Here is a 24268-nt window from a genome sequence, read left to right as displayed (position 1 = left end):
CCTGGCTGGGGCACTGTGTGCCATGGGCTGGTTGGTTGGGCAGGGCTGGGGGCTAGGTTGGGCTGGCTGAGCTTGGAGCTCTCTTCCAGCCTGCCTGATTCTGTCTCTACAGCCCATCAGGAGGCCAGCAGATGCAGATGAGTGGTCCAGCCTGCACTTGAGATGTCTCTAACAGGATCAGTCCAGAGTGAGTGGGCAGCTTGCAGCTGTGCTCTGGCGAGCTGCCAGCCTGTGTTCCTGGCTGCTGTGTGCTCTCCCCCGGCTCCTAGGGCTGTCAGGCTTCACCCTGGGCTTGAGGAGGGAGGGAGGGAGGGAGGAGCAGTGGTCCCCTGTGAACCCAGGGCTGCAGGAAAGGCAGAGCTGCTCTGACAGTCCCTGCCGTGGCCAGCGGGGCCAAGCAGCAGCTGAGCAGTGGCGGTTGCAGCTTCTGTGCCTGGCTCCATCCTCGCCCTTACTCCGTGGAGCTCCAAATGCCTCAGGTCTTGTTGCAGAAGTGATTGTCACCCCCCCAGACGCCACGGGCACCGCGGCCGAGCCGCTTCGGCACAGGCTGCTATGAAGATGCAAATGAACTCTCCTCATGCGGTGCCTCCAGCACTGCTGCTGCTCTCCCTGTGGCAGGACAGGCACGGTCCTGGGGCAGGGGCTGCAGGGCAGGGCTTGCCCGGCAGCAGGGCAGCTGCAGACATCAGGGCAGGCAGGGCAGAGGTGCTGGTGCTGCTTCTGTTGGTACAGGGTCCAGCCCAGCCTCTCTTTCAACCCATGAGGCTGCTCCAGTGCTGCTGGATGGGCTTGGAGGGAATAAAGAGGATTCCTGCTGGAAGAACTTGGTGTGTTTGGTGGTCAAGGTTCTCCCTGTGCGTTCCCTGCTCGTCCCCTGAGGCTGGCAGCTCTTCCCCGGGACAGAGGCTTTGAGCTCTTCAGCAGCTCTGCCAGTTTGGGGCTCAGGGACAGGACTTTGCAGTGCTAACAAGTTCCCTTTGGCCATCATGGGCAGCTCTTGTCCACTCCACCTTCACAGGGAGCAGTTCAGCCTGAGTAGGGCGGACTGATGGGGCCAGGCTCTTGTCAGTGGGCACCACCGGCAGGACAAGGGACAACAAGGGCCACAAACTGGTACCCAGGACATTCTGTCTGAAGATAAGGAGAGACTTCTGTGGTGTGAAGGTGCAGGAGCCCTGAAGCACACTGCCCAAAGAGGTTGTGGAGTCTCCTTGTCTGGAGAGCTTCCAAAGCCAGCTGGGCATTGTGATGCTGGGCAAGCTGCAGTGGATGCCCTGCTTTAGGAGTGGGGCTGGAATGGATGCTCTCCAGAGTCATTCTAACTCCAGCCATTCTGTGAGAGCTCTGATAATGTGCTCCTGTCACCCTGCCTGCTCTCCTGTAAGGCAGGTTCACATTGTCCTGGCAGGAATGGCTGCCCACCCGTGGGATGCATGGAAATGCTAAACTGGAACTGCCAGCCCTGGGGAATTTGTTCAGCAGCAGTTCAGCCTGACTAATATCTGCTGCCTGCCTTCTGCACCCTGCCTGTCACTCCAGATGGGAGAGGATGCTCCATGGGTAATTGGTTCCTGTTCCCTCTCTCTTCCTCCCTGCCTTCCACGTTGGCGGTGCCACCTCTTCAAGTCTGGAATCAAGCATCCCACAGGAGGGTTGGGTAAAGCAGAGCTGTAGTTTTGAGTGGAGGAACCATTGCTGCTCTGGGAGAGTGACAGGCAAGAGAAATGGAGACAGGGACTTGGGTGCTTCTGCCATGGCTGCTGCACCCCAGATCTGCTGCAGAACTGGTGAGGTCTGTGTTAACTTCCCCCTCCTGGTTTCTGTTGCAGTAGATAGGTTGTGCCTGCTCGTTTCACTCCATAGGTAGAGCCAGCCCTGCCTGCAGGGACCTGGTGGAGCTGCCAGCTCCTTGGAGCTGGCTCTGCAGCACACATCTGCAGCCTTGGTCCTGAGCCTAGGAGCCAGGAGAGTGGCAGGCTGCTGTCTGCAGACCCCTCCTATGCAGGCTGCAGAGGGAGCAGGTCAGAGCTTGCTCCCACAAAGCAGAGATGCTGGCAGCCATCTAGAGCTGTTAAGGAGGCTGATGGCAAATCCTGGGAGCCAGGGAATGTTTTTCTCTGCCTTGTAGGGGGTGAGGGCTGGAGTCTGGACTCAAGACAGGCAATAGATCCAGGTTCTGCTTTTCCCCCGAGGCCTGACAGCTGAGGAGGAAGGCAGACTGGTGGACAGCTCGAGGAGCCCCACTCTGTCATTGCCTCCTTGGCAGACACCAAGGGCAGGGGTTTCTCGGGGGCCAGCCTGCAGCTTCCTGCGCTGAGCGTGGTGGGAGCCGGCAGAGCAGCCAACATCTGCCTTGATTATGCAGAGTTATTCAGTCACTTCCATCACACCCCTGTAGCATGCTTGCTGATTGATAAAGCAGCCTCAGACAACGGTGCCAGCAGTCCTCTGTGCTCCAGCAGTATCTGGAGATGGGCAGGATTCTTCACTCCCTCCTCTTCCTCTGGCCTGTCACTACAAAGCCTGAAGCTCACTGTGAAGGAGGATGAGATGTAATAGTTGCATTTGTTTCTCCTTAGCGAGCCAGTAACGAGGTGTAAATGATCTGATGAATGAAGCTCAGACATGGCTCGGCCTGAAGAGCAGGCTGGAGAACAAAACTCTGCTCTGCCAGGCTGGGGGAGACCTGACAGTGCCATCAGCTGCATTTATAACCTCGGTGTTAATTGGATTTGCAGCTGCTGGCTGCCTTCCTTTGCTCTGTGACTGATGCTGCTTTTGACTTGGGAATCACTTGCTTTTTGTGGGATATGTCTTGAGTCAGCTGAGCAAAACTGGACTTGTGCAGAGGGCAGTGAGAGAAGGAGCTGCTGTGTGGAGAGGTGGCTGTGGCAGAAGGTGAGGGATGTCCTAGTTCAGGGGGGGCCTGTGGTGGCAGGTTGAGGGACAGTGGTTTGAAGCTGGAGCAGGGCAGATTTAGGTTGGACATCAGAAGGAAATGCTGAGAGACACTGGAACAGGTTGCCCAGGGATGTGGTTGAGGCCCCATCCCTGGAGACATTGAAGGTCAAGCTTGATGGGGCATTGAGCAGCCCAGTCTAGGCTGAATACAGGGTACAGAATTAAGCAGGTTGCAGGAGACCTTCAAGATCATCGAGTCCAACCTATCACCCAGCACCTTCTAATTACCTAACCCCTGGCACTAAGTGCCTCATGCAGCCTCCTTTTAAACACCTCCAGGGATGGTGACTCCATCACCTCCCCGGGCAGCCCATTCTAATGCCAATCACTCTTGCTGGGAAGAACTTCTTCCTGAGCCTGGAGGGATGCCTGCTAACTGCAGGGTTTTTGGACAGCATGGCCTTTGAGGGTCCCCTCTAACCTGATGGAATCTGTGAGAGTGGTCTGGGTGCTTTGTAAAGGTTGCTGCTGGCAGCACAGCCTCCAAGCGGGCTGCAGAGGGGCTCCAGAGGGGGCAGTTGGTTGTGGAAGCTCCGTGGCCGGTACACGGCGACTGCTTGGGTCCCTGCAGACTCTACCGTGGCAGAGCTATCCTGGGTGCACTGTTAGGTCTCTTTACTATTGGGGTGTCCCATCAGATCACAGAGCTGGGGTGTTCCTGAGGGAGGGGAGGCAAAGGCCACCTGAGCTGTGGTGAGGGCCAGCTCATGTCCTGCTGGCTCTTGTGGGTCACAGTATCCCAGTATCATCAGGGTTGGAAGAGACCTCACAGATCATCAAGTCCAACCCTTTAGCACAGAGCTCAAGGCCAGACCATGGCACCAAGTGCCACGTCCAGTCCTGCCTTGAACAGCTCCAGGGACGGCGACTCCACCACCTCCCCGGGCAGCCCATTCCAGTGCCCAATGACTCTCTCAGGGAAGAACTTTCTCCTCACCTCCAGCCTAAATCTCCCCTGGGGCAGCCTGAGGCTGTGTCCTCTTGTTCTGGTGCTGGCCACCTGAGAGAAGAGAGCAACCTCCTCCTGGCCACAACCTCCCCTCAGGTAGTTGCAGACAGCAATGAGGTCTGCCCTGAGCCTCCTCTTCTCCAGGCTAACCAATCCCAGCTCCCTCAGCCTCTCCTCGTAGGGCTGTGCTCAAGGCCTCTCCCCAGCCTCGTTGCCCTTCTCTGGACACGCTCAAGCATCTCAATGTCCCTCCTAAACTGGGGGGCCCAGAACTGAACACAGCACTCAAGGGGTGGTCTAACCAGTGCAGAGTCCAGGGGCAGAATGACCTCCCTGCTCCTGCTGGCCACACCATTCCTGATGCAGGCCAGGATGCCACTGGCGCTCTTGGCCACCTGGGCACACTGCTGGCTCATGTTCAGGTGGGTATCAATCAGCACCCCCAGATCCCTCTCTGTCTGGCTGCTCTCAGCCACTCCGACCCCAGCCTGTATCTCTGCATGGGGTTGCTGTGGCCAAAGTGCAGCACCCTGCACTTGGAGTCTTAGAGAAGACAGCAACAATAATCAGTACTGAAAGCAGTTGAATATGACTTTGTGCCTCTCCCTGTACATTACTGAATGCTGGCTCCATCATACAGTTCCAAAGCTACAGTCACTTGCCTTCCTGAAGTTGGTATGTGGGGCCAGAGGAGTGTAGAGGGGGAACCTGTACCCACTTCACTGTCTGTGCAGACTACTGATGATCTATCACTTAACCTTTTCATGAACAGCAAAGTATCTGGTTGTAGCTGGTTCAGTGATTAAGGCCACATCCTTTTCTTTAGCATCAGCTGGTTGGAAAATGTGGGAACCAATCATTCCCATTAGGTCTGTTGTTCCCTCCACAGACATATCAACCCTGAAACACAGGATTCCCACAGCTAGGAACGGTGGTTTAGTCAGTTCCCAGGCAGATGGGTGATCGGGGGGGAGGGGGAGGGGAGCAAGGTTTCAACCCCGCGATTGATGGTCCTGTGAGCCACAGTTGTGTCCAGACGAGAGCTGTGCAAGAGGACTTTGCAACCCTCCACCGCACGCGTGTCGGCGGAGCGCAGCCAGGCGCCTGGGGCTGCTCCCTGGAGAAGCCCTGCAGGGAGCTGTCAGTTGGATTTTCGTTCCGTTTCACGCTCCCCACGCCGGGTTTGGTGGAGCTGCTGGGGGCTGCTGGCGCCAGCGTGCTGGGTTGGAGGGAGAGTAGCGGTGCGAGGAGGAGCAGAGCCGTGCAGAGCTCCCGGTGCAAGGACAGGCACGGGGAGGGGCTGGGGGTCTGTCCTTCCTAACGTGCACAACACTCCTGTCCGTGGCAGAGCCGTGGGGCAGTTCTAACAGCTCTGCTCACCCTCCCCCCACCCCCAGCCAGGGGTTCCTCTGCTCCCTGAGTGTCTCTGCCTGCCCTGCCCGCGGTGGGGAGCGGTGCCGCCGGCCGGGCTGCGCTGTGCCAGCTGCCACTCGGCTTACATGACCTCGGTCTTTCTCTCCTCTCTCTCCTTCTCTCTTTCAGCTTGGCTGTGACCTTGGCGGGGGCATTGGAGGAAGCCCGGCAGTAAGTGCCATTCCATTTTCTCACCCACTCTCCAAAGCTGCCCAGGGCTTTTGCAGCAGTGCCTCACCCACCCTGTGCCAGGAGGGTGGACAAATGCAGCTCCAACACGCAGGTCCCCCCCACTCGTGTTGCTTTGAGTCCAGCTGTCACCTGAGCTTTCCCAAGGACCAGAGCTGTTGACTCCTATCTGCTTAGCTCTTCTCTCTCCAGGCTTTTGGTTTGAGCACCAGTGTTAGTGCTGGCAGTGCCCCAATCCTTGTGCAGCCAAGGGTGCTCACACAGCCTGTCCTCTGGTGACCCCAACCCAGGGTCACCACAGGCTTGGCTGAACTCTCACTGCTGTTCTCCTCCCAGATGCCATTTAAGATGTTTCCTGCACATCAGGATCAGGTGCTCTGAGCTTTCCTATTACATGTGGTTGGTGCTGAGCTCTGCCTGCCACTGGCCTCCTCCTCTGTGCCTGTGCTTTGTGGGTGTCTTGGAGCCCAGAGTGCTTGCCAGGACATGGGAGACGTTCATGCTGCTTCCAAGGCACCCTTGGCTTCGAATGTATCCCACTTCTTCCAGGCAAGCATGGGAAAAGGACGAGTTGGAGACGTGGTGGGCAGGAGGGGGTGTGCCTCCAACCCTGAGCCAGAAGCAGTCTCCTGGAGAAGGCTCCAGCTCCTCTTCCCAGGCCTGGGAGGGAAGCATAGTCAGTTCTGGAGTGAGGGCCCTTCAGAGAGCCTGCCTATGGCTGCAGCCATCTCTCTCCTCCTTTGCCCTGAGCCTTGCATTCCTTTCTAACTTCAGCATTCTGAACAGAGAGCCCCTGGCACAGCCTAGCTGTAGCCCAGGCAGCCTGCGGCAGGATGCAGGAGATGCTTGCACTGGAGAGATCATCCCTCCAGAGCCAGGCCTCTGCCTTCCTGGGCCAGCACAGACCCTCCAAGCAGCCCTGTAAACCACCCACTCCTCCTTCCTGGGCCAGCACAGACCCTCCAAGCAGCCCTGTAAACCACCCACTCCTCCCCGTCCACAGGCTTGGCTGAAGCACCACACCTCAGGTGGGCTCCCAAACACAGCACAGTGGTGAGAGCTCCCAGCCAGAGCTGTCATCAGTGTGTGCCATGGCCTGCCTCAGCCACTGCCTGCTCTGGGCTGCTGATCCTGACCCTCAAGCACATCATTCTTTGTGCTCACAGTGGGGAAGAGAAGTTGAGAGTCTTGAAGCTGGGCACCTAAAGTTTAATATTCCAGGCTTGGTGCCCTCATCTAAGTCCTGAGAGGGAAGGGTTGCCCTTCTTGCAGGAAGTTGTCCTCTGGCAGACAGAGACAACTGCTTCTGCTTCACTGAATGGACTTTTTGGACCAGTGCTGGGCATGCAGAGCTCTGGTTTTGGGTGGAATGCAGAGCTCTGGCTCTGGGTGGAATGCAGAGCTCTGGTTTTGGGTGGAATGCAGAGCTCTGGCTCTGGGTGGAATGCAGAGCTCTGGCTCTGGGTGGAATGCAGAGCTCTGGCTCTGGGTGGAATGCAGAGCTCTGGTTTTGGGTGGAATGCAGAGCTCTGGCTCTGGGTGGAATGCAGAGCTCTGGCTCTGGGTGGAATGCAGAGCTCTGGCTTTGGGTGGAATGCAGAGCTCTGGCTTTGGGTGGAATGCAGAGCTCTGGGTGGAATGCAGAGCTCTGGCTCTGGGTGGAATGCAGAGCTCTGGCTTTGGGTGGAATGCAGAGCTCTGGTTTTGGGTGGAATGCAGAGCTCTGGCTTTGGGTGGAATGCAGAGCTCTGGCTCTGGGTGGAATGCAGAGCTCTGGCTCTGGGTGGAATGCAGAGCTCTGGCTTTGGGTGGAATGCAGAGCTCTGGCTTTGGGTGGAATGCAGAGCTCTGGCTCTGGGTGGAATGCAGAGCTCTGGCTTTGGGTGGAATGCAGAGCTCTGGCTCTGGGTGGAATGCAGAGCTCTGGCTCTGGGTGGAATGCAGAGCTCTGGCTCTGGGTGGAATGCAGAGCTCTGGTTTTGGGTGGAATGCAGAGCTCTGGCTCTGGGTGGAATGCAGAGCTCTGGTTTTGGGTGGAATGCAGAGCTCTGGTTTTGGGTGGAATGCAGAGCTCTGGTTTTAGGTGGAATGCAGAGCTCTGGCTCTGGGTGGAATGCAGAGCTCTGGCTTTGGGTGGAATGCAGAGCTCTGGCTCTGGGTGGAATGCAGAGCTCTGGCTTTGGGTGGAATGCAGAGCTCTGGCTTTGGGTGGAATGCAGAGCTCTGGCTCTGGGTGGAATGCAGAGCTCTGGCTCTGGGTGGAATGCAGAGCTCTGGTTTTGGGTGGAATGCAGAGCTCTGGCTTTGGGTGGAATGCAGAGCTCTGGCTTTGGGTGGAATGCAGAGCTCTGGCTCTGGGTGGAATGCAGAGCTCTGGCTTTGGGTGGAATGCAGAGCTCTGGTTTTGGGTGGAATGCAGAGCTCTGGCTCTGGGTGGAATGCAGAGCTCTGGCTCTGGGTGGAATGCAGAGCTCTGGTTTTGGGTGGAATGCAGAGCTCTGGCTCTGGGTGGAATGCAGAGCTCTGGCTCTGGGTGGAATGCAGAGCTCTGGCTTTGGGTGGAATGCAGAGCTCTGGGTGGAATGCAGAGCTCTGGTTTTGGGTGGAATGCAGAGCTCTGGCTCTGGGTGGAATGCAGAGCTCTGGTTTTGGGTGGAATGCAGAGCTCTGGCTTTGGGTGGAATGCAGAGCTCTGGCTCTGGGTGGAATGCAGAGCTCTGGCTTTGGGTGGAATGCAGAGCTCTGGTTTTGGGTGGAATGCAGAGCTCTGGCTTTGGGTGGAATGCAGAGCTCTGGGTGGAATGCAGAGCTCTGGTTTTGGGTGGAATGCAGAGCTCTGGGTGGAATGCAGAGCTCTGGCTCTGGGTGGAATGCAGAGCTCTGGCTTTGGGTGGAATGCAGAGCTCTGGCTTTGGGTGGAATGCAGAGCTCTGGGTGGAATGCAGAGCTCTGGTTTTGGGTGGAATGCAGAGCTCTGGGTGGAATGCAGAGCTCTGGCTTTGGGTGGAATGCAGAGCTCTGGTTTTGGGTGGAATGCAGAGCTCTGGCTTTGGGTGGAATGCAGAGCTCTGGTTTTGGGTGGAATGCAGAGCTCTGGGTGGAATGCAGAGCTCTGGTTTTGGGTGGAATGCAGAGCTCTGGCTTTGGGTGGAATGCAGAGCTCTGGCTCTGGGTGGAATGCAGAGCTCTGGTTTTGGGTGGAATGCAGAGCTCTGGCTTTGGGTGGAATGCAGAGCTCTGGCTCTGGGTGGAATGCAGAGCTCTGGCTTTGGGTGGAATGCAGAGCTCTGTCTTTGAGTGAGAGGACACCCCATGGTCATGGCTTACTCACACCACCTCTGGATATGCAAAACCTTGCAGATTGCTGAAGGCTGTTGGAGTTTGGGTGAGATTTGCTGTCCCCTGAGTTTATGCAGGGTAGATCCACTCAGCAGTTTGTCTTCATGGGATGGAGAAGATTCCTCTACAGTGGCAGTAGATAACTGGAGCTGTCAAAACCAATGCCAAGGGCTGTGCAGGGCTGAGCTGCCAGAGCCTTGGCACCCAGCTGCATTGTTTAGCTCTGTGGAGAACTCAGCAGGGAAGCTGCAAACGGCTTGGAGGTGTTAAGGATACTGCCCAAGTCGATGCTTTAGTCAATCAGTGGTGCCCTTTGTGTGCCATCTTAACCAGTGCCTGTTCTTTCTGACTCCAGCAGGTGGGGCAGAGCTACATTCCTGCCTGCGTGCCGAACACCTTTGCCCCTTCACCCACCCCGGCCGTGGTGATGAGTGGACTCAACGATCTCTTCGAGCTCTCGTCTGGCATAGGCATGGCTCCTGGAGGCTACGTGGCTGCCAAGTCTGTACGTAAGGACAGAGAACAGCCTCACTGCCTGGCCTTAGGCTGCCAGAAGAGTGTGGCCAGCAGCTTGAGGCAGGTTATACTCTCCCCTTCTGTGCCCTAGGGAGGCCACAGCTGAAGTGCTGGGTCCATTTCTGGGCTCCCCAGTTTAGGAGAGTCCTGAAACTGCTGGAAAGAGTCCAGGGGAGGCTGCAGAGCTGCTGAGGGGCTTGGAGCAGCTCTGTGAGGAGCAGAGGTTGAGAGCCCTGGGGCTGAGAGCTTGCAGAAGAGCAGCACCAGAGGGCATAAGAGCAATGCTCAGCAAGAGCTAAAGGAGCTCTGGTGGGCAAGAGCCTGGGGTCATACTCTTGTCAGTGGTGCCTAGGGACAGGGGAAGGGGCAGCAAGGGGCACAAAGTGTCAGGCAGGAGGTTGGCTGTGCAGAGGAGGAGCAAGTTGTTTGTTGTGAGGGTGCTGGAGGCCTGGAGCAGGCTGCCCAGAGAGGCTGTGGAGTGTCCTTGTGTGGAGAGCTTCCAACCCCCCTGGCACTGTGCTGCTGGGCAAGCTGCTGTGGGTGCCCTGCTTTAGGAGTGGGGCTGGACTGGATGATCTCCAGAGGTCCCTTCCAACCACTGCCATGCTGAGGTTCTGTAGTCTGTGACTGAACAGCAGAATATGTCCAGAGCTGAGCTGAATTTTGGCATGTATCAGGGGCCATGAAAACTGGATGTAACCTGCAGAGGTCTCTTCCAACTTCACCCTGCTGGGATTCTGTAAGAAGCCTGAGGTTGCTCAATTGTCTCTGGTGCTCTTGGGGCACCTTGATTCAAGTGGGTTTCAGTAGGGATGCCCTGGGCTTTTCCCAGGCAGAGCAGCATTTTGCTGGAGACTGTGTAAGTTGTTAGTTCCACACTCCTGGGTTTTAGCAGTTCCCCCAAACTATTCCCTGAAGGAATGGCTTATGTAAGAGGAGAGGATTTGAGTTCTGTCAGAGCAGCTTTCCTGGAGACTTGTCAGACCAAGCTTCCCCAGGAAGCTGAGGGCAGGATACTGTTAGCTCCAGCTTTCCTAGAGGATTTGTTTGTTTGGAGGAGCTCAGTGTGACAGTGGAGATAAAAGGAGGTGGTTGGGGCGAGCTTGCTGCAGTGATGCAGAGAGATGCTCTGGCAGCGATGGAGATGTCAGCGGCGCCAGCTGCAGCCTGCTCAGGCTGGAGCCTTTGTGAGGGGCAGAGCATGGGGGTGGGAGCAGCCTCAGGGAGCTGAGGGTCAGCTTCTCATGCCTGAAAGAATAAACAACAATCAGCACTCTTCCTAAGCAACCACTTTTTAAATCAACATAAGGCATCCTGTGAAACCCAGGATCTCAAGGAGCTGACAGAGCCTGCTCAGAGCCTCTGCTCACAGCTGTTAGGCCACAGATGAGCCCAAGCCCAGCGACTGAGAGCTAAGAACTTCATGTTGCACTGCTCCCATTGGAGCCTGAGGTTATCCCACAAAAGATATTTGAGAATCCAGAAGGAAAGCAGCTCACAGGGATTGTATTTAGGTCAAACTTACCTTTGTCCTGCCTGTCACAGCCCAGCAAGTCCTTGGAGAAGCCTGAGCCACCAGCAGGCTGGGCAAGACTCACCTTAGCATGGTGGGCACAAGCTCTCACTGCCTCTTGTGCACAAGATCCTGTGCTCTGTTTGAACCCTTCTGTGAGTGCTGTGAACAAAGATGGGTTAGGAGCAGCAAGCTCATTTCTCACCTGGTGAGCTTGACCCCCTCAGCACCCCAGGTCCTTTCTCCCCTGTAGTATTGCTTCAGTGTTTGTGAGCTTCATGTCCCAGGGCAGCTGAACTTCCAAACTCAGGACTCACCTGCTCTTTGGGAATCTGTCCTTGTCCCTTATCTGCTGGGCAGGCTTCTCATGCTGAGTGACCTCTCTTGTGTTCAAGGTGTGGTTGCCTGCAGTGAAGGCTAAAGGATTGGAGATCTCTGGCACGTTCAGTCACAGGCAGGGACACATCTACATGGAGATGAACTTCACCAACAAGGCTTTGCAGCACATGACTGACTTTGCCATTCAGTTCAATAAGAACAGGTAAGAAGTTCAGATTGTGAGTGTGCTGTGCTGCAAAGGCTGCTCCTGAGGCAGGAGTCTTGTGTCTGCACTGCTAGGTGTGGGGAGGACTGGAGTGATGCATCCAGCTCTGGAGCCCCCCAGCGCAGGAAGGACGTGGACCTGATGGAGCAGGTCCAGAGGAGGCCATGAGGATGATCAGAGGCTGGAGCACCTCTGCTATGAGGACAGGCTGAGGGAGCTGGGGATGTTCAGCCTGGAGAAGAAAAGGCTCCAGGGAGGCCTTAGAGCAGCCTTCCAATACTGAGGGGAACCTCTACAGAGGGACTGCTTGCAAAGGCCTGCAGGGACAGGACAAGGAGCAGTGGTTTGAAATGAGAGAAGAGGACATTTAGATTGAATGTTAGGAACAAGTTCTGCACCATGAGGATGCTGGAACTCTGCAACAGGTTGAGGCCTCATCCCTGGAGATATTCAAGGTGAGGCTGGACAAGGGTCTGAGCAACGTGCTCTAGTGGAGGATGTCCCTGGTGCCTGCAAGAGGGTGGGACTGGATGACCTTTGGAGGTCACTTCAAACCCAAACCCTTCAGTGATTCTCTGTAGCTATGTAAGGCAGTCATGGAAAGAGCTGGATGGTGCAGCCTGAACTCTGCATCACATCACAGTTGTGTGAAGAGCTGAAAATGCAGGCTGATAAATCTGGGAGGAAGCAGGCAGCACAGTCCCCTCGTTCTCACTGCCTCATTTCATCTCTGCTGTTTCAAAGCAGCCTCATGAGCTGTTAGTGGGGTTGGTGATTTTACAGCCAGTGAGTGCCCTGAGGAAGGCAGGAGCACAAACAGGCGAGCATCTCAGCTGCCCTGGGATCAGTGCTTAATGCTTCTGCCCCCTGACTTCATCTCCACACTGCCCCTCAGCCTGCAGGTCTCATTAGCAAAGCTATTTGTCAGTGAAGAAGCTGCAGGCTGAGAGCCTATGGCACCTGTTTGCCCTGGAATTGGCAGCAGAAGCTTTTGTTAGGAGCAGCTCCTTGAGAGCACACAGATTGTTCCCAGAAACCCATCTCAGCCACAAGACAGGAGAGGGCAGAACAGCCACCCTGGCTGCCTGCAAACACCCTTCCCACTCAGAGCTTAGCCTGGGCTTTGCTGCTGTCCTGAGCAAGGACCAGGCTGGTTCTTATTGGGACTGTAAAGAGGATCCTGTGGCTCAGCTGTGTCCTCGTAGTGCTCAGTAGACCTTTGCTGGAGAAGGGCTCTCCATGCTGAAGATCTGCTGGAGGTCTTTGCCCTCAGATTGAAGGCCTGCTGGAGGTCTTTGCCCTCAGATTGAAGGCCTGCTGGAGGTCTTTCCCCTCGTATTGAAGCTCTGCTGGAGGTCTTTGCCTTCAGGTGGTGAAGCTCTGCTGGAGGTCTTTGCCCTCAATTGATGAAGCTCTGCTGGAGGTCTTTGCCCTCAGGTAGTAAAGCTCTGCTGGAGGTCTTTGCCCTCAATTGATGAAGATCTGCTGGAGGTCTTTGCCTTCAGGTGGTGAAGCTCTGCTGGAGGTCTTTGCCCTCAATTGATGAAGCTCTGCTGGAGGTCTTTGCCCTCATATTGAAGCTCTGCTGGAGGTCTTTGCCTTCAGATGCTGAAGCTCTGCTGAAGGTCTTTTGCCCTCAATTGATGAAGCTCTGCTGGAGGTCTTTGCCCTCAATTGATGAAGCTCTGCTGGAGGTCTTTGCCCTCAGTTGATAAAGCTCTGCTGGAGGTCTTTGCCCTCAGTTGATGAAGCTCTGCTGGAGGTCTTTGCCCTCAATTGATGAAGCTCTGCTGGAGGTCTTTGCCCTCAGTTGATGAAGCTCTGCTGGAGGTCTTTGCCCTCAGTTGATGAAGATCTTCTGGAGGTCTTTTGCCCTCAAGTGGTGGAGATCTGCTGGAGGTCTTTGCCCTCAGATCTCTCTGAGGATCTGACTGTTAGCCTTGCAAGGTTGGGATTTCCTGGGACGAATAATGCTTCCTTACAGCAGTCATTAAGCTAAGTGAGTCTCAGTAAATGTTCTCCCTGGACTGTTACTTTTCCTGGAGAGTTTTAGCTAAGCTGCTGTATGCAAATGCCTCATGCAGATTGGCCTGGAAAAAAGCCCCTTGGGCTTGCAGTGTCTCCCCGTGCATGAAGCTGTGTTCTGGCCACACCTCCATGGTCCTCCTCAAGGGTGTGAGGCACTTCAGCACTGCCCAGTAAAGCAGCAGATCCTCCTCCTGCAGCCTAGCAGGACATGCTCTGCACACCAGCAACTGCTCTTCGCTCCCCTCTTCCCACCAAAGGGTGCATTGGGAAGAGCTGCATTGGGCTTGCTCCCCAGTATTAGGGTTTGTGATGGGGAGCCTCTGTCTCTTCCCTCCCCCCCCCCCATCTCCTGCTGCTAATCACATTCACTGCAGTCCTGGGGTGGAGCAGTGCAGAAGTAAAGCAGGAGCTGCTGTGCCGCAGCATCGCAGGCGCTTAGCAGGAAGTTCAGCTCTGTTTTCCCTCTGAATCCTAGGGACAGCACTAGGGCTGGCATGCCCCAGGGGGAAAGGGCTGCAGAAGGTGAATGAGGTGGGTACAGCCTTGCTGGGATAGTCTGGTTTCAGCTGCCTAGGGCTGCAAACTAAGGAGAGCAAAGGATGGGGCCTCGCCTGGCTGCTGAAAGAGCAACACGCTCCTTACACGCTGTGCAGAGGCAGCACTGGAGTCCAGTGCATAGCTGGAGGTCTTGGTGGCTGTAAATTCTCTGCTACCTCTGAGCCAGTGCAAGATGTGCTCCCAAAAAGCACAGTCAGGAGTGGACACCAAAGCTGTCTTGTGCATCTGCACCTCCATCTGAGCTCGGAGAGAAGCCAGTGCCTCGTACAGCAGTGTCAGGTGTTAGCTGCTTTTCCTCTCCTCCACACCATGCAGAGCTGCCTGGGCAATTGAAGTGCCTTTTGAACCAAAGAGGCAAGAGAACAGTGGCTTTGCTGTGGTGCTCCTCACCCCTGGCTGAAGGAACTTCCAAGCAAGCAGCAGAGCCAGCACTCAGGACCAGACAGCTGGCAGCCTTGCTTCATTTGTTCTGCAGGGCTCAGTTACAAACCACAAACCTCTCCTTGCCCATCTCTTTGTTCTGTGTTGGCTGCAGTTCCACAGCTCCCAGTGGTAGAACAGCCTTGCAGTGTGATGTGCTCCCCCTGCAGTGCTCTGCAGCTCTGTAAGAGAGCCAAGAGGCTTGAGTCAAGGTGCAGCTCCTTGCTGGGCAGGCAGCTGCTCAGCTCCTGGCCCAGCACTGACAGAGGAGATGGTGCTCCTCAGGGCAGGCTGGTGCATGCTGGCAGCAAGACTGACCTGATTGACTTTCCCATGCCTTGTCCTACTTTGAGTGTCTGCTGCTTTCAGCTGTGTTCTTCCCCTGGAGTCAAGACAGATCAGGAGCAGTGGGAAGATCATAGAACCATTTAGGTTGGAAATCACCTTCAGGATCATCGAGTCCACCCATTATCCCTACTCTGCCAGGTCTGGAACGTGAGGAGAGGTTGAGGGAGCTGGGGGGGTGCAGCCTGCAGCAGAGGAGGCTCAGGGCAGAGCTCATTGCTGTCTGCAGCTGCCTGCAGGGAGGCTGTAGCCAGGTGGAGTTGGGCTCTGCTGCCAGGCAGCCAGCACCAGAAGAAGGGGACACAGCCTGGAGCTGTGCCAGGGCAGGTCTAGGCTGGATTTTAGGAGGAAGTTGTTGTCAGAGAGAGTGATTGGCACTGGAATGGGCTGCCCAGGGAGGTGGTGGAGTCTGTGTGGCTGGAGGTGTTGAAGCCAAGGCTGGCTGGGGCACTTATAGTGCCATGGTGTGGTTGGTTGGTTGGGGCTGGGTGCTAGGTTGGGCTGGCTGAGCTTGGAGCTCTCTTCCAGCCTGTTTGATTCTATAATTCTGTATCCCCAAGCACCACATCTGCACAGCCTTTAAACACATCCAGGGATGTTTGTTTCCACTGAGGAAGAGTCCTACTCTTGTGGAACTGTTTGGTAAAGGGAGAAGAGACCTTTGGGATGGCCTCCTCCTTCCACCAGTTACCATCAAAGCAGCAAATACTCTGAATCAAAAATGAGATGGTGCTAGTGTAAGCAGATGAGCCAACCTGTGCTTGGCAAAAGAGTGCTGGCAGTTGGGCAATGCAGTGCTGCTCTCACCACCTCTGTGTTTCTCTTGCCCAGCTTTGGGGTCATCCCCAGCACCCCACTGGCCATCCACACACCTCTGATGCCAAACCAAAGCATTGATGTCTCCCTGCCTCTCAACACTCTGGGACCAGTCATGAAAATGGAGCCCCTGAACAACCTCCAGGTAAGGATTGTCTCATCCTGGGCAGGGGGGAGTTCAGCAGGTGCTCAGCCCAGTTTGTTTGGGATGAGATTGAAGAAGGCCAAGTGCAGGGTTCTGCACTTTGGCCACAACAACCCCAAGCAGCACTACAGGCTGGGGCCAGAGTGGCTGAGAGCAGCCAGGAATAAAGGGACCTGGGGGGTACTGGTGGATAGTAGCTGAAGATGAGCCAGCAGTGTGCCCAGGTGGGCAGCAGAGCCAGTGGCATCCTGGGCTGGCTCAGGAGCAGTGTGGGCAGCAGGACAAGGGAGGTTCTGCTGCCCCTGTGCTCAGCACTGCTCAGGCCACCCCTTGAGTGCTGTGTCCAGTTCTGGGCTGCTCAATTCAACAGAGCTGTTGAGGTGCTGGAAGGTGTTTGGAGAAGGGCAGCAAGGCTGGGGAGGGGCCTGGAGCACAGCCCTGTGAGGAGAGGCTGAGGGAGCTGGGGGGGTGCAGCCTGCAGCAGAGGAGGCTCAGGGCAGAGCTGATTGCTGCCTGCAGCTGCCTGCAGGGAGGCTGTAGCCAGGTGGGGTTGGGCTCTGCTGCCAGGCAGCCAGCACCAGAAGAAGGGGACACAGCCTGGAGCTATGCCAGGGCAAGTCTAGGCTGGATGTGAGAATGCAGTTCCTGTCAGAGAGAGTGATTGGCATTGGAATGGGCTGCCCAGGGAGGTGGTGGAGTGTGTGTGGCTGGAGGTGTTGAAGCCAAGCCTGGCTGGGGCACTGAGTGCCATGGTGTGGTTGGTTGGGCAGGGCTGGGTGCTAGGTTGGGCTGGCTGAGCTTGGAGCTCTCTTCCAAGCTGCTTGAGTCTATGATTCTATGTTTGTCCCCACGCACCATGCTTAGGCAATGAAACACCCCCTGTGGAGGGTAACCAGGCAGCCCTCAGGGACTGGGACCATGCTGCTGGCCCAGACCTCCTCCTGTTCCCTTTCTCTAGCCTCTCTCAGAAAGAGAGCCAGTGGCCTCCTGGCCTGCATCAGGAATGGTGTGGCCAGCAGGAGCAGGGAGGTCATTCTGCCCCTGTACTCTGCACTGGTTAGACCACACCTTGAGTGCTATGTACAGTTCTGGGCCCCCCAGGTTAGGAGGGACATTGGGATGCTTGAGCGTGTCCAGAGAAGGGCAACGAGGCTGGGGAGAGGCCTTGAGCACAGCCCTACGAGGAGAGGCTGAGGGAGCTGGGATTGGTTAGCCTGGAGAAGAGGAGGCTCAGGGGAGACCTCATTGCTGTCTGCAACTACCTGAGGGGAGGTTGTGGCCAGGAGGAGGTTGCTCTCTTCTCTCAGGTGGCCAGCACCAGAACGAGAGGACACAGCCTCAGGCTGTGCCAGGGGAGATTTAGGCTGGAGGTGAGGAGAAAGTTCTTCACTGAGAGAGTCATTGGACACTGGAATGGGCTGCCCGGGGAGGTGGTGGAGTCGCCGTCCCTGGAGCTGTTCAAGGCAGGACTGGACGTGGCACTTGGTGCCATGGTCTGGCCTTGAGCTCTGTGCTAAAGGGTTGGACTTGATGATCTGTGAGGTCTCTTCCAACCCTGATGATACTGGGATACTGAGATACTGTGACACTGTGATGCTGTGACTCCCTGAACATTGGGAGTTTCCAGGTGCTCCAAACCCACCGCAGGTTAAAGTCTTTGCTCTGGTAACACTCCTGTGTGAAATGGAGGTGAGGTTTGGTTGGGTTTGGAGCTGGAGCTGGTCTGGAGAGAGAAGGTAGAGCAGCAGGCAGCCGAGAGCTGTGGGCACCGACGGAGGCAATTAAAGCAATTGCAGGGAAGGTGACAACTGCTGAGTGATTAATGTTTCCCTGGCGCTCTTAACTCGCAGGGTGCTTTACAAAGGCACTGGCACACCCCTGCCCCAGAGAGCTTAATCCCAGGCAAACAAGATGTGTTCCAGGAAAGGCAGAGCAGGGATGACGCCAGCAGCTAATACTTCATTAATGAGGCTTGGGAGAGTGTCGGCAGCAGCATTCCCGAGCAGAGGCTCCTGTCAGACTGAGCTGCTGCTCTCCCTCTCCTCTGATCTGGACTAGAGACCGTCTCCACCAGTCCTGTTTTGCTTCAGGGACATGGGTGTGAAGGTCTGTCCAGGCAGAGAGTTCTCCCTCGCAGGAAGTTTGTCCTCCTGGCTTCTCTGTGGAGCAGCTCAGCAAGTGGCTGTGGAGCTGAGTCCCCCCAGGATGCCTTTCCCAGTATCTCAGAGATGCACTTAACTTGTGCTGTGGCACTGAACTGCTGAGGAGGGTCCAGAGGTGGCCACAAAGATGATCAGAGGGATAGAGAACCTCTCCTATGGGGACAGGCTGAGAGTTGGAGATGTTCAACCTAGAGAAGAGAAAGCTCCAGGGTGACCTTAGAGCAGCCTTGCAGTACCTGAAAGGAGCTACAGGAGAGCTCGGGAGGGACTTTTGGTGTTGGTGGAGAGGCTGTGGTTGCCTTATTCCTGGGAGTGTCTGAGACCAGGCTGGATGAGGCCTTGAGCAATCTGGGATAGTGAGAGGTGTCCCTGCCTATAGCAGGGGGCTGATGTTGGATGATCTTTAAAGTCCCTTCTGGCCCAAACCATCTAGTTCCAAAAGCCCTGCCATGAGCAGGGGCACCTCTGAGAAGATCAGGTTGCCCAAGACTTCATGCAGCCCAGCTCTGAACACATTTTATCTGCCAGGGAAGCAGCCTGTGCATCCCTCACAGACAGTAGCTTTGAGCTGGGAGAGGGGAGATTGAAACTGGAGATGTGGAAGAAATTCTTCAGCCTGAGGATGGAGAAACACTGGCACAGGTTGCCCAGGGAGATGGTGGATGCCCTCCTCCCTGGAGATGCTCAACACCAGGTTGGATGAGGGGGTGTTGGATGAGGCTGGTGGGGGGTGTCCTTGCCCATGGCAGGGGGATTGGACCTAGATGATCTTTCAGGTCCCTTCCAAGCCAAACCACTCTGTAATTCTGTGTCTCACTTGCCTGAAGCCTCCAGGAGGTGGACCCTGGTTGGATTCCGTGGCACAGCAGCCCATGGGAGGCAGCTCACTCTCTGTGTAAGAGGGAGAGGATGCAGTGGCAGTTACTATTTATTCTGCCTGAGCAACTGGGATGGGTTTTTTTTCTTCCCCTTTCTTTTGACTTCCATTCTGGGGCTTATGACTTATTGATGAGTCTTTGGGCAAACAGCTCGAAATAGCTTCTGTGGCACTCAAACTGAGCAGTCCCACACTGCCGCTCCCAGCGCGGTGCGGGAGCCTGTGGCCAGGCGGTGAATTGCATCTGCTCGGCTCCCACGGAGGGCTCCTCCAGCTCCCCAAGGCCCTCTGTGGCCAGGTTGTGAGATGAGGCTGCATCCGCTGCGTTTGGGTCAGGAGGTGGTACAGTTGCCTCCTGCTCTGAAGAAAATGTGGATGGCTCTAGAAGGTGACAGTTCTGCTCTGCCTCCGTCCTGCTGGGGACTCTCAGCGAGAGGCATCCTCAAGTTGCTGCTTGCTTTGATCAGAAAGTGAAGGATTTGGGTTATTAAATCTCCAAAGCACTCAGAACAGAGTTTGTTTCTTGTAGCCTCTTCTGCTAGAACAAAGCAAAGGGAAGCCATGGGAGGAAACCTCCAGCTACCTTCTCTTGAGGCAGCAGAGCCTTCCTCAGTGCCAGACTCGCTTGCTAATTTGCTCACTCTCACATTGCCATAGAAGTTGGCTGCCCTTTCCCAACTGGGGAAGCTGCCATATGGAGCAGTAGTATATTTCTCTGCAAGGAGTTGAATCATGCTAGCAGATGCCAAGTTAAAAAGAGCACTCCCCTTACTTTCTTGACAGCAGTGGGTTTGATGGAGATCTGTCACTGCCCTGACAGCCGAGGCTCCGCTGGCGTAGAAGTGATCCGTCTTGAAACGTTCAGAGATCCTTTTGCTGACCTACTTAGGGAACAATTTATAGCACAACAGAGGAGTGGAGAGTACAAATGTTCCTGTGTTCATTCAGCAACCAAAACACTCATCAGGGGGAATTTGCTTCGTGTGGGTTTTTCTTTCCTGAGCTGGGGCGGGTGGGGAGCGTCGAAGCAGATTCGAGGCTGGTTTGAACCTAAGGGCTTTGTGTTTGTCTCCTGCTCTGGTTGGGGGTGGAGGGTGGGTTAGTTTAGCAACAAGAAGAGTTAAGTCCTGAAGGAACCAACCTGACAGCTTTCCACTCTTTGTCAGCTTAATTCCAAGCTTCAAAGACCAGTTGCACATTCCTGGGGCAGCTGCTTCAGAAGTAATGAACCTCAGCCTCGCTCAGCTTCTTTCCGTTGCCGTCCCTAATCTTCTGCCCGCTGCAGCTGGGTTCATCTCAACGTTTGGACTAAAATATTTGACAGCTTAACATTTAGACAAGAAGCTGAGGAAGGCTGAAAGGTTTTTTTTGTTGTTGTTGGGTTGTTGTTTTTTTTTTTTCAGAGGCTTACACTTGGTGCCGTGGTCTGGTTGATTGGATGGGGCTAGGTGATAGGTTGGGCTGGATGAGCTTGGAGGTCTCTTCCAACCTACTTGATTCTATGATTCTATACACAGACAAAATGTAACTGAGGAGTCTCCTGGTTGCCAGCCACCTTATCTTGTGATATTGACCCCTCCCAAGGTAGTGATGAGCAGTTTCTTGACCTGATGACCCAGATTAAGTCCCTGCTCAAGCAGTGATTTAATCAAAGGATAAAGCCACAGCGCTGTAGAGCTGAAGGGACCCCAGTCACAGGCTCACAGGATGTTAGGGGTTGGAAGGGACCCAAGGAGATCATCCAGTCCAGCCCCCTGCCAGAGCAGGACAATCCTATCTAACACAGATCACACAGGAACACATCCAGACAGGCCTGGAAAGGCTCCAGAGAAGGAGACTCCACAACCTCTCTGGGCAGCCTGTGCCAGGGCTCTGGGACCCTTCCAGGCAAGAAGTTCCCCCTTGTGTTGAGGCAGAACCTCTTTTGCTGCAGCTTCCACCCATTGCTGCTTGTCCTATCCCAGGGAGCAGTGAGTAGAGCCTGTCCCCCCCTCCTGGCAGCCCTCAGATACTTACAGACACTGATCAAATCCCCTCTCAGTCCCTGCTCTCTGGTTCATCACTTTTACTCCTGACAGATTCCAGAGCTGCTGTTGGATGCCTTTGGACGTGGCCATCGCTAAAGAAAATCTGACTCAGTTACTTGAGTGCTGCTAACCTCTGCTGGGGGACACCTGCAGTGCTTTGTCAGCATTTTGGAGGCTACCTGGCACTTGTGTGTACTGTGACACCCCTCTCCCTATGCCCCCTGTCCTGAGCTGCCTCTGCGGAGCACAGCACTGCTGAGCAATAACAAGCCCAGAGGTGGGCAAGAGGCTGCACTGAGCTCCACCACTGTCTGATGGCTGTGGCTCGTTTGCCAGGCAGGGAGATGGCTCTGGTGGTTGTGCAGGCTGGCTTGGGTCCTGGACTTGCCACCAAAGCAGTGACAGCCCTCTGGTGACATGAGGCTGGTAGGGTCATACTTGGTGGAAGAGGTGGAGTGGGCAAGATACCTTTGCCACTGCGCATGAGATTCTGCTCTCAGAGAGCAGCCTGGGTTCTGAGAGAGGGATTTGCAGTGGTGAGGGACAGCAGCTCTGGCCAGATACTTCATGTCAAATTTGGAATGAGAAAGTGCTGGGCATGAGAGCCCTTCTGTGCTGCAGAGAGGCACTGCTCCTGCTTAATGGCCTCTCGAGGGCTGCCAGATCAGAATGCCCTGTTTGTTGGTCTGGGGACAGCAGAATTGCTCCCCTGGCCCTGCAGATGGGGGGGTTGAGAGCTCAGGCCTGTCATGGTATGAGCACCATCATCTCTCCTGTGATTGAAGCCACTTAGAGGAAGAGACACAATGGAAAACAGCCTGCAGGGACTCCCACAGCAGCAGGGAGTCAGCCTGAGCCCGGAGCATTGCCTTTCCCTCTCTGGAGGTATTCAAAACCTGCCTGGATGCATTCCTGAGTGATCTGCTCCAGGTGCTCCTGCTCTGCTGGGGGCAGTTGGACTGGATGAGCTTTCAAGGTCCCTTCCAGTCCCTAACACTCTGTGATTGCCTTGGCACCTACATTCCAACCTGCGGAGCAGTGCGGTGCGGTGCCCAGCGTGCCCTGCTGCCAGGGCTGTGGGCTGCAGCTCTTGAGCAGGCAGCTGGCACAGCAGAGCTGCAGTTGGCCAAAGCACCTGCCCGGTGACCTGGAGCACTGAAAGGGGAGGGTCTGCCAGCTGCATTGGGTCTGAAAGGGAAGGGTCTGCCAGCTGCATTGGTTCTGAGAGGGGAGGGTCTGCCAGCTGCATTGGGTCTGAGAGGGGAGGGTCTGCCAGCTGCATTGGGTCTGAAAGGGAAGGGTCTGCCAGCTGCATTGGTTCTGAGAGGGGAGGGTCTGCCAGCTGCATTGGTTCTGAGAGGGGAGGGTCTGCCAGCTGCATTGGGTCTGAAAGGGAAGGGTCTGCCAGCTGCATTGGGTCTGAGAGGGGAGGGTCTGCCAGCTGCATTGGTTCTGAGAGGGGAGGGTCTGCCAGCTGCATTGGTTCTGAGAGGGGAGGGTCTGCCAGCTGCATTGGTTCTGAGAGGGGAGGGTCTGCCAGCTGCATTGGGTCTGAAAGGGAAGGGTCTGCCAGCTGCATTGGGTCTGAAAGGGAAGGGTCTGCCAGCTGCATTGGGTCTGAGGGGGGAGGATCTGCCAGCTGCATTGGTTCTGAGAGGGGAGGGTCTGCCAGCTGCATTGGTTCTGAGAGGGAAGGGTCTGCCAGCTGCATTGGTTCTGAGAGGGGAGGGTCTGCCAGCTGCATTGGGTCTGAAAGGGAAGGGTCTGCCAGCTGCATTGGGTCTGAGAGGGCACACCTGGAAACCCAGGCCTCTGCCCGGCTGCCGAGTGGCACCAGGTGCAGACTGGTTGGATCTCTCACAGTGAGTTTGGCAGAGCACTTGTGTGAAGACAGATGAGGCTGCAGCTCCTTCATTGAGAAAAACTCTCTCCTGCTGATGCCCCTGGATCATTCTTCTCCTGCCAGGCTCAGCTGTGCTGCAGCTCATCACCTCTGCTCCTCCACTCGCAGTGTCTGGCTGGCAGCGCAGAGCTGCTGGAGCTCTCATTCATCAGAGGTGTTAATGCATCTCGGGTCACAGCTGGGGTACTTGGAAACAGATTTCACACGTTCAGCTCTCCAGCAAAACAGGGCTGAGAATTGGCCTGAGCAGGGCCTGCCAGAGGTGGTCTCCCCTCAGAGAATCAGCAGAACATCTGCTCGTGTGTGAGCCGCCTCGGAGCCACTGCCGCAGCTGCCACGCAGCAGCCTCGGGAGGTGCTTGGCTTGGGTTTGTTGCCTGGGTTGGGTTTTTAACAGCCTCTGCTAGGCAAGGTCTGACTGCAGGAGGGGAGGGAAGGGGAAGGCAGGACAGGGGAAGATCATAGAATCAGTCAGGGCGGGAAGGGAGCACAAGGAGCAGCCAGTGCCAACCCCCTGCCATGCCCAGGGACACCCTACCCTAGAGCAGGCTGCACACAGCCTCAGCCAGCCTGGCCTCAAACACCTCCAGCCATGGGGCCTCAACCCACTCCCTGGGCAACCCATTCCAGCCTCTCACCACTCTCCTGCTCAACAACTTCCTCCTCACCTCCAGCCTCACTCTCCCCACCTCCAGCTTTGCTCCATTCCCCCCACTCCTGTCACTCCCTCATAACCTCAAAAGTCCCTCCCCAGCTTTTTTGTAGCCCCCTTCAGATCCTGGCAGGCCACAGGAAGGTCCCCTGGGAGCCTCCTCTGCTCCAGCCTGCACAGCCCCAACTCTTTCAGGCTGTGCTCACAGCAGAGCTGCTGCAGCCCTCTCAGCATCCTCCTGGCCCTTCTCTGATAAGATAAGGGGAGAGGAGAGGACGAGGAAGAGAGAAGCCTCCTGAGATCTCCCTGAATTAAGGAGTCAGCTCACAGCTCGGTGTCTGCAGCCAGTTCCTAGCTGAGCTGGTGGGTTAAGGCAGGTGTGGCACACAGTGCAGCACCTTGGCTGCAATGTCGATGGTGAGCTGCAGGTGCAGCCAGGCACACACAAGAGCCCAGCCCCTGCGAGCTGCCTGCTCCTGCCTGCAGCCTCAGTGGCGTGCCCCAGCCGGGGGCTCAGCACCCAGCCCCCCACCGCCTGTGCACGGCTGCAGACCTGAGCCTGCAGGGAAGCATCAGGCTGGCAGGCACCCACAGGATCCCCACAAACACGATGGAGCCAAGGAGCTGGCAGTCCCTGGGGGCAGCTGCCAGCCCGAGCAGCAGACTGGCACAGAACAGAGCGTGACCCTATGCTGGCAGAGGCAGGAAAGACTCCCCAGAGCAGAGCTCTCCTCGCCTTCACAGTTTGGCTCTTAGCAGGCTCTACAGCAAAACCCAGCCTGGGAGAAAAGCCTTAATTTAGTGTAGGTGCTAATGGGATTCCAAGTTGGGTATGTTGTGTACTCGCTGCTGATGGGAAGCATCTGTGTTGCTTTCAGGCTCGACTTTGGGAATCAGTTCTTATGCTCA

The 24268-nt window shown here is 55.9% G+C and overlaps 1 protein-coding gene across 4 annotated transcripts in view; it reads left to right on the top strand.

Annotated features, from left to right (window-relative positions):
• Positions 1-24268, top strand: part of AP2B1 (adaptor related protein complex 2 subunit beta 1) — a 124510-nt gene that overhangs the window by 75635 nt on the left and 24607 nt on the right. The window contains exons 15-18 of one of the 4 annotated variants that reach the window (XM_064166772.1): positions 5456-5497; positions 9213-9359; positions 11279-11424; positions 15610-15739. In XM_064166772.1, the coding sequence (XP_064022842.1) occupies positions 5456-5497; positions 9213-9359; positions 11279-11424; positions 15610-15739 (465 nt within the window). Of the gene's footprint in view, positions 1-5455; positions 5498-9209; positions 9360-11278; positions 11425-15609; positions 15740-24268 lie in introns of all 4 variants that reach the window. The other 3 variants (XM_064166771.1, XM_064166774.1, XM_064166773.1) reach the window with 3 other exon arrangements.

Source organism: Pogoniulus pusillus, chromosome 27, assembly GCF_015220805.1.
Source record: "Pogoniulus pusillus isolate bPogPus1 chromosome 27, bPogPus1.pri, whole genome shotgun sequence".
NCBI lineage: Eukaryota > Metazoa > Chordata > Aves > Piciformes > Lybiidae > Pogoniulus > Pogoniulus pusillus.
Note: the sequence above shows the minus strand (reverse complement) of the source record. Positions and strands in the feature narration are given on the sequence as shown.